We start from the raw sequence: 12816 nt of genomic DNA, 5'->3' as shown, positions 1-12816 counted from the left end.
GTAGTGCACACTACTTCTGTCTTTCAAATGCAAATGCCAGCTTGCCCTCATAGTTATGTATGTCCAAAGTAATGATAACTATGCAAAACAGAGCTGTATGTGACCTCCCTTAAAAACAGACCTAAGATTGAAAGTTGATGTGGAGAATCTGGAAATCATTCTATGTTTTCAGTTCCAGCTCTATCTTGATTGTTTCACTCAGGAAAGATATAAAAAGGGGGGCCCAAAACTGTATCCAGCCTCCCCCAAAAGCCCTTTCAATTGTTGATATCATTCTTAACGTGACAAGAGGTGAAAAGTATTAAGGGCATGGAAAGGGAATGTATTAATAGTATTTAATTAATAAACTGAATGGGAAACAATTAATGAATTACTTAATTAAGGTTTTGTTCAGTTCTCCCCATGTGTTTTTCCCTGTCATAAAATGAAGTACAACCTGGTTTCTTTTGTTAGTTTTAAATCTCAGATTCTGTCTTCAAATCCAGCTCCTCCATTTTTCCCAAGATGCCATTGCAGTTCTATGCTTTATGACTGTGTACATGAAATAGAAAAAAAAAAGGCATTTTTGAGATTACTTCTAGAAACTACAAGGAAAAAAATCTCAGGAGCTTTTTAGCAAGATTTTCACAAGTGGTTTGCCATTGCCTCCTTCCTAGGGTTGAAAGAGGGGGACTGGCTGGAAGTTACCTAGCTGGCTTTGTGCCTAAGGCAAGACTAGAACTCTCAGTCTCCGGTTTCTAACCGGGTCCCTTTATTAAAGTAGCATATATGTACATGCGTATGTGCATATATGTAAACTTATACAAGCCTGAGTAATTCCTAGCACTAAAAGAAAGCCATCCCAATTAGAATTCTGTTTTCTGCCTAATGAAATACATCCTATGGCCTTATTGTTTAGAGTTGTAACATTTGCCTGTGAGATTAAAGGCTGATATGGCAAACTGGAGCATTTTGAAGTAGCCAGCCTTTCCAAGAATCAGACCTCCGGGGTTTCCATCTGCTCATCTCAATCATATCCAAAATCTTTGTCAGTCCTTCAGAAGCAGGTATTTAGTCCATACAAAATAGCTTTGGCTCACCATAAATAAATAAAAGTGGTGCAAGAGAGAAAGTGATTGCTGTATTGAAGATCTCATTAAGGGGCCTGAGCATCTCCAGAAGGAAATTGGGAAGACCTCTGGCTCTCTTCTCTTCAACAGCATGTTCACTTTGCCATATCATTGCCAAAGAAAAAGGATGGGTACCAACCCATGCTTTATGACTAGGGCTTAGAGAGAGCTGAGGTGTTAATCAAAGTGGCATTTATTACTAATAGATTACAGTCAACAGCTGGCAAAGTTTGTGTTCATTTATAGTATTCCACTTGTATTCTAAGGTGACTCACATAGCCATAACTATTAACTGAACCAAAATCGCCAACATATGTTTATCAAGGCTGTTTCCAAAAGTTTATAAAAGTATCTCAGAAACACACAGCTCTCACCTATCCTTTCTTCCACAGTTGCTTTTCTAATTGCAAGCGTAGGAATGCAGACTCCCTACTTAGCAAACTTTATTTCCCTTTCCAAAGAATAAAGGTCAGGTATTACCTAAAATGGGGGGGGGAGAGGAGGGGAGAGAAGAGAACACACACCTGCCTTTTAATCAAAACTCACTTGTCAGCACCTGACTCTGCTTCCCTTCTTTTATAGCTCTGCACCAAATCAGAGCTACCTTGTTCTATGGTTTTCCTTTCCAGAACTGATTTGAGTCTCTCCTGCCAGGTATATTTCACTAAAACCTCATCAGTTGATTACAGTTGTCCTCTGATCTTCTGCTATGTAGTTCTGGATCTTCTTGCTCCTGCGCTCACTTAGATGCTCCTTTTACTCTCAGTATCTCCTTTGAACCTCAAGGAAACTCTTCCCTCCATCTCCTCACTGCCTATTTCTTTTGGTCTTACACTCTTTGCCTCATAGATAAATAGATAGATTATACAGAGATAAATAGATGATAGATAGATAGATAGATAGATAGATAGATAGATAGATAGATAGATAGATAGATAGATAGAGATAGATAGATAGATAGATAGATAGATAGATAGATAGATAGATAGATAGATAGATAGATAGATAGATAGATACAGATGATAGATAGACAGACAGGACCAGATTGCAAGAGTATTGCACCTTGCTACTGAGCAAGCAACCTAGAAGTAAAGAGAAACTTCCTAACAGTGAGAACAATTAACCAGCGGGACAGCTTGCCCGCAGAAGTTGTGGCTGCTTCATCATTGGAGGTTTTTAAGAAGAGATTGAACAGCCACTTGTCTGAAATGGTATAGTGTCTCCTGCTTGAGCAGGGGGTTGGACTAGAAGATCTCTAAGGTCCTTCCCAATGTTGCTTTTCTGTATGCTGAGCCTGAGGAAGGGAAAGGGGAGGAGGTTGTTATATCATGGCAGCTCATCCTGCTACAATCCTATTCCAGTTTAATAACCCAGCAGCCACCAGATTCATGGCTACTTAAGCAGCTTCTCAGACACTATCAGTTTCCCAGCTGCCAATCACCAACTCACCTTTAATTACACTTTCTAGTTTCTGCTGTCATATTCGATTTCTTGAACAAAAACCAAAAGCCACAAAAGCTAGGTTTTAGTAGAAATTATTCAATTAAGAGACATGGTGGCTCAGGGGCTAGGACGTTGAGCTTGTCGATTGAAAGGTCGGCAGCTCGGCTGTTCGAATCCCTAGTGCTGCTGTGTAACGGGGTGAGCTCCCATTACTTGTCCCAGCTTCTGCTAACCTAGCAGTTTCGAAAGCACGTAAAAATGCAAGTTGAAAAAATAGGGACTACCTTTGGTGGGAAGGTAACAGTGTTCTGTGTGCCTTTGGCATTGAGTCATACCAGCCACATGACCACGGAGACGTCTTCGGACAGCACTGGCTCTTTGGCTTTGAAACGGAGATGAGCACTGCCCCCAGCAACGATTAGCACGTATGTGCGAGGGGAACCTTTACCTTTACCTTTATTCAATTAACGTAATTTCTCTTTCAGTACTGAAGGAAAAATATGCTATCTTATCGTAGTGTTGTCAGACAATAACCTTTCTTTACACAAGTAATTGAAACACGTTACATAGATATCTTGGTATGTGGTAAAACCAAGGAGAGAGAGAGGAAAAAAACAACAACAAGCATGTGGACCAAAAGTGTTTCTAGGAAAAATCAAACAATTTTCCGTAACTTGATATCCTTCATATGTATTGGCCTGAAGAAAGAGTATTTATTGGGCTTTCAGATAAGCCAAAATGTTGTGACCCAGACCCAAGTAGGTAGTAATAAACTTAGTCCATGGAAAACAAACTTCATTCAAATTCTGGGAATTACTTCATTCCCAGCTTTGTTCAACTCAAAGTAAAACAAATGCCTCCCAACACAAATTCCTCAGTTATCTCACAAACCTTAGTCCAATTAGGCAAACTGCCAAAGGCCCTTCCTGGCAAACATCCAGAAGCCACAAATACAAAGACATACACAAAGCAGAAGACGGAGCAGAAGATGCAGCTACAATGTTGTTTTCCAGCAAAGCTGAAACACCGGTGCTGGTCTGTTTTAAGCCTTATGGGAGGGGCCAATCATCTCTTGGCCTTACTCCCGAGTTGTCCTCTCTGCTTGAGCTGCTCTTGCCTTCTGGCAGCTTTTCTCATGCGTGCATTAGGAACAGGCTCCTCCTATTCCTCCTCAGTCTCATCGCTGTCGGACTCCGTTGCCAGCTCCCTAGGCTGCTGATGGACCACAACACAAGAATTCTGCAATTATCACAACAGATTCTCATTCCATTGTCCAACTCCCTGGATCCTAAATCTCAATTAGGGCATGTGGGTCATGTGGACCAAAAGTACTTCTAGGAAAAAAAACATTTTCCCATCTTCCGTTCACTTTGATGATCCTTTCCATCAGCAGCCCAACTCCTAAATTGCAAGACAAGCAGCCTTTCATCTGGGTGTCTCATTTCCAAGGAATCTAGACAAATGCTTCTATAATCTTCTTTCCTTCACTTCACTTTGTTTTGTTCATTTTATTTAAAGCGCGTTTACCTCATTCGACTCTCTTTTCCGATGTTAGGGTGGTCAGCAATAGAAAGTACGATGACATGATTTACGCCCTTATTAATCTCAAGGTAAGCAATTGCACCACTCTGCAGCTCAAGCAGACTGGTGGCTGCAGCTGAAATTATCTTGCCATTTCATGTCATTTCTGGCATTAATCATACCTTAGCAATTAGCTGCAGAGCCTCCGCTATATGGAAATCATAAGAACAAAGCATTTAGATTTAAAATGGATAAATTAGGATGACATTCGTTAATAAAGCACTGCAGGTAGGGGCTTTGGAGACTAAAATTTCAATAGCCTTTCCCTGTCATGACATGCCCACACAGCAAGGCATAGGCCTCTCTAAGGCAGGGGTGTCAAACTCGATTTCATTAAGGGCCGCATCAGGGTTGTGTTTGACCTCGGGGGGGGGCAGGTGGGTGTGACCAGGGTGGGCATGACGGGTGGTCATGGCCAGCTCGACATCACTCATGTCGGGGGCACCTGTGGTGGCCTGGGTTTTCAACTGCGACGGCCTCCCGCAGCCCTCTGCCAGAGAAAACGGGTGCACACCACCCTCCTGAGCTCTGTTTTTGCTGGGAGAGCAACTGCGGGCCGGTCCTTCACTGTTTCCAGGGCTACCCCACAGGATGTGGCCTGCAGGCCTTGAGTTTGACGCCCCTGCTCTATGGGAAATCAAACAATTTCCCCTAACTTGGTATTCTTCACATGTATTGGCCTTAAGAAACAGAAATCACAACCAGCATCCAGTTTTGGTCATCATCACACTATAAAAAAGATGTTGAGACTCTAGAAACAGTGCAGAGGAGAACAACTAGGATGATTAGGGGAGTGGAGAATAAAACATATGCGGAAGAGTTACAGGAACTGGGCATGCCTAGTCTAATGAAGAGAAGGACCGGGGATACATGATAGCCATCTTCCAATACTTGAGGGGCTGCCACAGAGAAGAGGGGGTCAAGCTGTTTTCCAAAGTACCTGAAGGCCAGACAAGGAATAATGGATGGAAACTGACCAAGAAGATATTCAACCTAGAAATGAGGAGGAACTTTCTGATAGTGAGAACAATCAACTGATGGAACAGCTTGCCTTTGGAAGTTGTGGGAGCCTCATCACTTGAGATTTTCAAGAAAGGATTGGACTGCCATTTGTCAGAAATGGTGTAGGGTCTCCTGCTTGAGAGGGGAGTTGGACTAGATGACCTACAAGGTCCCTTCCAACTCTATTAATCTGTTAATTATGGGGCTCCCAGAATCAGCCAAGGATTCTGCAATTATCACATCAGATTTTCATTCCATTGTCTAACTACCTGGCTCCTAAATCTCCATTAGACTATTTGGTAGTATACTATCCAGAAGATACTAACTTGTACAGTCATCTTTCATTTCTCTCATTTCAAAGATGATTGAAAGGTGGGGAAATAATTGCAATAATAAAATTAGATAGCCCCTCCAAATTAGTTTTAATTATACAAACCTAGCTGTATGTAAGGATGTGGTAGCTCAGTGTGGTAAGGATGTAACCACAGTAACCTTACATACAGTGTATGTAAGGATGTGGTAGCTCAGTGGCTAAGACGCTGAGCTTGTCGATTGAAAGGTCAGCAGTTCAGCGGTTCGAATCCCTAGTGCCACATAACGGGGTGAGCTCCCATTATTTGTCCCAGCTTCTGCCAACCTAGCAGTTCGAAATCACATAAAAAATGCAGATAGAAAAATAGGGATACCTTTGGTGGGAAGGTAACAGCATTCCATGCACCTTTGGCATTTAATCATTCCAACCACATGACCATAGAGACATCTTCAGACAGTGTTGGCTCTTCGGCTTTGAAACGGAGATGAGCACCACCCCCTAGAGTCAGGAACAACTAGCACATATGTGCAAGGGGAACCTTTACCTTTACCTTTACCTTTACCTTTACCTAGCTGTATGTAGTCCTAAATGGGGTGTGAACATTAGAATGGTATACACTGCTTGGATCAATAGAACACAGCCAGACTCTTGATACAGATGGTGGATTAAGTCAATGTTTTTCCTTGTGGCTTGTGGACGAGTCCATATAATTAGCACTTTATGATTCAATTATATTTGTGACAGTGGAATGTAACTTAGCAAGATCTCTTGTATATTACATGAAAAGATGTGCCAAAATTGCATGGCTATAAATTCAAAGATTTGAACTATCCTCCTGTTTTTTCATTATTACACAGAAATACCTAATAAAATCTGCCTGGCTAGGGATCAGTGCAGCAGCACAACAAGAAATAAAACAAGTTTACTTGGCTTGGTTAGAGAAAGTCATAACTTCTGAGATTACTGCTTTTTACAAGAGGTCAATTGTCCAGTGTACACAGTATTTTGACCAAACTATTCCACATGATAAATTGCAATGAAGAAGTGAAAAAAGATAGATGTTTTGCAGCCGTAATGAGAACACTGACTCTGGTTATTTCATGTCTATTAGAAGAAATATTAACAACCTTTCATCCTTCTTTCTGATTTACCAGAGTTTTTATCCATGATAGAGGTAGCCCTCAAGTTATGGCCACAATTGAGCACAAAATGTCTGTTGCTAAGTGAGACATTTGTTAAGTGAGTTTTGTCCCATTTTACAATGTTTCCTGTCACAATTGTTAAGTGAGTCACTGCAGTTGCTAAGTTTTTAGTTAGTTAAGTGAATCTGGCTTCCCCATTGACTTGGCTTGTCAGAAGGTTGCAAAAGGGGATCACATGATCCATCGTAAATCTGCATCAGGTGCCAAGGATCTGAATTTTGATCACATGGCCATGGGGATGCTGCAATAGCCGTAGGTGTGAAAAATGGTCATAAGTCACTTTTTAAAGTGCTGTTGTAATTTTGAATGGCCACTAAGTGAACTGTTATAAGTGGAAGACTACCTGTATTTCTTTAATGGCATGTGCCACATTGAGGACAATGTTGCCGATAAGCTAAGTAGCAAAGATTTTTGCAAACCTCCTGCTTATTACAACCTGTGATGACATATGCTTCATGGACTAAAAATCTTTGACCAGCTAGATAGAGGAAATAGCATTTTTAGATAACAAAGACATAACATGGAAACATAGGAAAATATGGAACTAAACTTAAGATCACACTTATGCAAGCACCCAAACCCTGGGTTATATTTCCCAGCATTCTCAGCAATGGCCATGAAATTATGGAGCTGAAATCTAGTATCTAGTCCTCAATAAGGAAGATTAACCACAACAGCCATTGATTCTCTCTTTTTCTTGGATAAATGTATTGAAATGTTCTTCAACATCACAGGTCAGCAAAGAAAACAGTTGCTTGATGAAGGTACCTTGATGAAGGTATCTTTTCTTTTATGTACACTGAGAGCATATGCACCAAGACAAATTCCTTGTGTGTCCAATCACACTTGGCCAATAAAAAAAAACAAACTCGGATAACCTGAATTCATTTTCAAAGGTCACCTCCAAAGGATGATCCAAGATTTCTTTTTAGACAATCAAGTGCTCCTACACAAAGAGCATCACATCATGTTTATCAGTGTCTAGACCAGGGATCTGCAACCTTAAACACTCAAAGAACCATTTGGACCCATTTTCCACAGAAAAGAAAACACCGGGAGCCACAAAACTTGGGTGGGCGTGGCCAATTCAATCACTTCCACCAGTCACATGACCCCCTAGCCACACCTACCCAGCCAGTCATTAGGGCAGAGAACCAGTTGTTAAAAAACACTGGGAACCACAAAACTTTTTTGACATCTCTCTCTTCCCCCTCTCTCCCTCCCGCTCTTTCTGTATCTACCCTGGCCACTTCTCCATCCCCTGCCATCACCCTTACCTTCTCAGGTCAAGCGAGGAGTGACTGGGAGGGCAGGGCAAGGCCAGCCAGTGGTGGGCTCACCCGACAGGAAGCCACAGCAGAGGGCCCAAAGAGCTGCATGCAGCTCCAGAGCCACAGGTTGCTGACACCCGGTCTAGTCAGTGCAATCTAGAATAGAAACCCAAAGGGATTCATCCTCCATAAAAGGCTTCTTTTACTCAGGCAGTTCACATGCACATTCCTGCCTTATTTATCTCCTCCTACTCTCGCACGGTGAGGCCAGACATGACTATGGTTGTGCAACGCTATATCTCATTCTTCCTCTAAAATGGGAGGGCATAAATTATCTGGAATTACAAACATTGGCCAAACTTCAATAGCTATATATGAAAGTAACAATGGAAAAATGGCATAACTGAATTATGGAGTATGTTGCAAGATGTAATACATTGCAGCCACCTGTTTGGATAGCTTTAAAAACAAGAATGGATAACTTCATAGAGGATGAGACTCTCAGGGCCTACATGCTCTAGTGCAGGGGTGTCAAACTCAAGGCCTGGGGGCTGGATCCAGCCCGCAAGGTGCTTAGATCTGGCCAGCGACATTGCCCTGCAAATAGCAAAGGACCGGCCTGCGATGCTGCTGCCAGCAAAAATGGAGTTCAGGAGCTGTTTTAGCTGGCGGAGCTTTCTGGCCACCACAATATTTGTATTCCTATATGCGGGTGAATAGTTATCAAATTTGTTTATATTTGTGATGAAGATTAAAAGTCACTCCTTTATTTATTTTCTTTTTCTTTCTCATGCTCCTTCCTTTATTTTTTTTCTTTTGCCTTTTCCTTGCCATTTGTGCTCTCTATTTCCCTCGGTTTCTAAGTTTAGTTTTGTTAGTATTTATTACATTTAAATTAAATTCTTTAATAAGAATTACATCTTTTTTTTAAAAAAAAAATCCATGCTACTAGCAATTTCTCACTGAATCAGGAAGCATTTGAGTTTTTCCAGAGTGTTAGCACTGACAGGAAGCGAGAAGAATGTAAGGAAAGGGGAAAAAAACTAAGATCATAGGAAAATGTATGCCAGCACCTACATTCATACGTTAGGAAATCACTAGAGAAGCTTCAAAAATGCCAATTTCTAAACAGAAAAGGAACTTAGTGATTACTTTGGAAAATATTTAATTGGAATCATCAAAACAATGCATACTTCACTTTCATGTCTACTGTGCATCCTGAGATCATGACATGCTAAAGGTTAAGAAAAGATTTTGCAGACCCTTTTTCTCCAAAAGAATGGGTTGTTGTTTTTTACAGTAGAGAAGAAGAAAAAATTCATCAGCATGTTTTTTAAAAAGTGCTTTAAGCTTATTGACTGTTCCCATCAGCCATGGCTCCTCAAAAACATGCTGACTATATCATTTCCTTCAGAAATTTAGATAAAAGCAAGGCTAAAATAATTATCTTTTACTGAATGGATAAAACTCCCCTTAAAAGGGAAAGTCCAGTTTGCCAGGGAGAAGACAAATAAACACATATTCAACACTTGTTAATTTTATCATCTTCTCCAGTTGGAACTGAGTCTGGTATATATAATACTTTTCGCTATGTCCTAATAGACATCACTTAATCCTATAGAGCAGAGGCAATCGCTGTAGGGGTTAAGATGTGGGGGCTAGGACTGAGAAGACCCAGATTCAATTCTAATTTTGGCAAATGGAAAGTTATTGGATTATTTTGAGCCAATCATTGTTTCTCAGATAGAACTACCCCCAGAGTTGTTGTTACAATTGCTGGAAAAAATGATGGGGAGGACATAATCTGCCCTGCCTTGAATTCTTGGGAAAGATATGCATATAAATCTAACAAATAAAGAAATTAAAAAATGAGTTGAACAACACAGATTTTGGTATCCATATCTGTTCTGTTCAGAAATTTTGCCAGCTGGATGGGCTGACATCCATTCTCAAATAAGAGACTTCTACATTTGAAAGCCTGGACTTTGGAATGGGAGCAGAATTGTTATGACTAGCTTGGAAGGAATTAGTTGTACCTAAATTGATCCACCGGAAAAATATTCATAGTCCCATATTCATTGTCGGCCAGATTTGGCTTTGTGTTTTCCCAAAGGGCCAATAAATTTTGCTGGAACAAGGAAAGTAATCCTTCCCCCCCCCCCAGCTGTTTATTTCTACAGAAATAGAGAGCCTCATGCTTGGGACAGAGGTCCAAATCAAGCATGTTAGCTCAGATATTTATACAAAAAGTTTCTTATTATTTATGAGATGTCAATCTATGTGATTTCTTTCACAAGGTTAGTGTTTACACTTGGTTGGTCATAGTTGTCATTTTTGGTACAAGGTTACATTTGTTATATTTAGTACAAAAGTACTTAAAGAGCTGTGATGGCGAACCTATGGCACGTGTGCCCCAGATGGCATGCAGTGCCCTTTCTGTGGGCATGTGAGCTGTCACCCCAGTTCAGCTCTGCTGCACATGCAAGCGTGGCTCCCACCAGCCAGTTAATTGTTTGGTCTCTGCCGTGCATGCACAGGGGGAGGGACGTGTGCGGGTGGTGGTGGGGTGCATGCATGGGGCTGCTGATGCATGCAAGGGGCGTGTGTGGGGGCGCATGCATGCAGGAAGTGGATGCATGCCGGGCTGCACACATGCATGGGGGGGCCACCCGCACATTACATTTTGGGGGTTCAGGTGTGCGCATGCACATTCATGGGCGCATGCACATGCTTTGGGCACTCAGTCCGGAAAAGATTAGCCATCACTGTAATAGAGGATCCTTCCTAATCCTACCTCATTGTCAGAAGTTTCCAGCTGTGTGTCTGTGACTTTTTTAATCAGTGTCATAAGGAAGCCAGCAAAGAGAGCAAAAGCTTAGACACTCCAATGAGTTATTTAATCAGTTCTAAAATTTGGTGGCTTGTTTCTTACCCTCTTGTGCAGTGGTGGGTTTCAATTTTTTTTACTACCGGTTCTGTGGGTGTGGCTTGGTGGGCGTGGCATGGCTTGGTGGGCAGCGCTTGATGGGCGTGGCAGGGGAAAGATACTGTAAAATCTCCATTCCCTCCCCACTCCAGGGGAAGGTTATTGCAAAATCCCCATTTCCTCCGGATCAGCTGGGACTTGGGAGGCAGAGAATAGATGGGGGTGGGGCCAGTCAGAATTTTTACTATCAGTTCTCCAAACTACTCAAAATTTCTGCTACTGGTTCTCCAGAACTGGTCAGAACCTGCTGAAATCCACCTCTGCTCTTGTGCCTATGTAAGGATTCCAGACTAATTACTTTCTTGAATCCACCCCCCCCACAAGTCTCTCTCTGACAGTTACAATAGCAAAGCAATGATAACAAATGCTTTTCCGATGTTTTCCTTGCTGCAGTTTGAGCTAGAATAAAAACTTGTTTGAGTTTTAGCATTTTGTTCCTCCTTCAAATCTAATATCACCCTCCTTCTGTGATGTCCCCTTCAGTGCCTTGTTCAATTGTTCCCTTTAATTGTCTTTCCCAAATAAGATTTTTTCATTGTCCCCTTTAATATAGCCAAAAGAAGAAAAATGCAGAGAGGAAGAGAAGGAACACTTTGCTTGAAGAACAAAAAGCAGAAGGACACATGTATTCAGCAAAATGAATGATTTTCTAATCACAGCCATTTATTAAAAGCTGAGATGATGGGAGACAGGAAACCTTTCCCAGCCTTTATTTTTAATAGCCTCAAAATTGGCCATTGATGCTGGACGCATTTAGGAAACATAAAGGCAGTTGGAGAATAAGAACACGCCTCAAGTATTCGTTCCACAAAGTGTTTCATTTTGATTTGCACGTTGATGTGCCTGCAATCAGATAGATCTTTTTATTAAAAGCTATTCATTACAGTGTTGATTTTTTTTTAAAAAAATTGTCCTCATTACACACAACGAGCACTTAAAAGTCTTAAAGCAACCTTCCCCTTTTTTAGTCATTCCATTATGTGTCATCTGCATGCATGTCTGTTGGTGCATCACAACTAATATTTTATATATTGTCCCAAATAGGTTCCTGGTGAAAATGAGTCTTTATCGATTTTTCTAAAGTTGCATTAACTTATATATAAGACTTCAGGATAACCAGCCTTCTGAAACCTGGTTTCCTGGGACAGTTATTTTAGGAGCCCTGTAAAAAGAGTGGTACTTAAGTAAAAGAATAGAGGAATACTTGTACCTTTCACTTACACTGAAGTATATGTCTCTGCTAGATTTAGATCAGGGGTGTCAAACTCAAGGCCCGGGAGCTGGATCCAGTCTGCGGGGTTCTTAGATCTGGCCCACCGGCCCACCCTGGAAACAGTGAAGGACCGGACCATAGTGCCTCTGCCAGTGAAAAAGGAGTTCAAGAGGGCCACGCGCAGCATGCCCAGGCTCCATTTTTTGGCCATGACGGCCTCCTGAAGCCCTCTGCCAGTGAAAATGGAGCCTGGGGGCTGTGTGTGGCTTCCATGAGCTCTGTTTTCACTGGCAGAGGGCTGCAGGAGGCCGTCACGGCCAAAAATGGAGCCTTGATGAGTGACATCAAGCTGGCCATACCCATCCTGGCCATGCCCCCAGCCATGCCTCCTGGCCCCCTGAAGTCAAACACAATCCTGATGTGGCCCTCAATGAAATTGAGTTTGACACCCCTGATTTAGATGGTGGGATTTGTAATCCAGCAGAGCTGAAAAATGTTAGGTTGGGAAAGGTTTCTGTTGTGGTCCGCAAGCAGCCTGAGGAGCTGGTAGCGGAGTTGGACAGTGATGAGGCTGAGGAAGAACATAGGTCAGTCTTGGAGGCTGGGGAAGGCCCTGATGAGGACTCTGAATCGGAAGCAGAGATGGGGCCAGGGCCATCTGGGAGTGATGTGCAGACTCTTGAGTCTCCAGAGGCT

General features: G+C 42.0%; 1 protein-coding gene across 2 annotated transcripts in view; it reads left to right on the top strand.

The window, feature by feature from the left end:
• SH3TC2 (SH3 domain and tetratricopeptide repeats 2) overlaps positions 1 to 12816 on the top strand; it is a 144368-nt gene that overhangs the window by 81217 nt on the left and 50335 nt on the right. Inside the window, exon 19 of one of the 2 annotated variants that reach the window (XM_058173408.1) lies at positions 11461 to 12247. The exons of the other annotated variant lie outside the window; for it this stretch is intronic. Within the exon in view, the coding sequence (XP_058029391.1) occupies positions 11461 to 11548 (88 nt within the window). The 3' untranslated portion in view covers positions 11549 to 12247. Of the gene's footprint in view, positions 1 to 11460; positions 12248 to 12816 lie in introns of those variants that run through there. 2 annotated transcript variants of the gene reach the window in all.

Source organism: Ahaetulla prasina, chromosome 2 (assembly GCF_028640845.1).
Source record: "Ahaetulla prasina isolate Xishuangbanna chromosome 2, ASM2864084v1, whole genome shotgun sequence".
In the NCBI taxonomy this organism is placed as follows: Eukaryota; Metazoa; Chordata; class Lepidosauria; order Squamata; family Colubridae; genus Ahaetulla; species Ahaetulla prasina.
The sequence above is the reverse complement of the archived record's forward strand: the minus strand, read 5'-3'. Positions and strand labels throughout refer to the sequence as shown.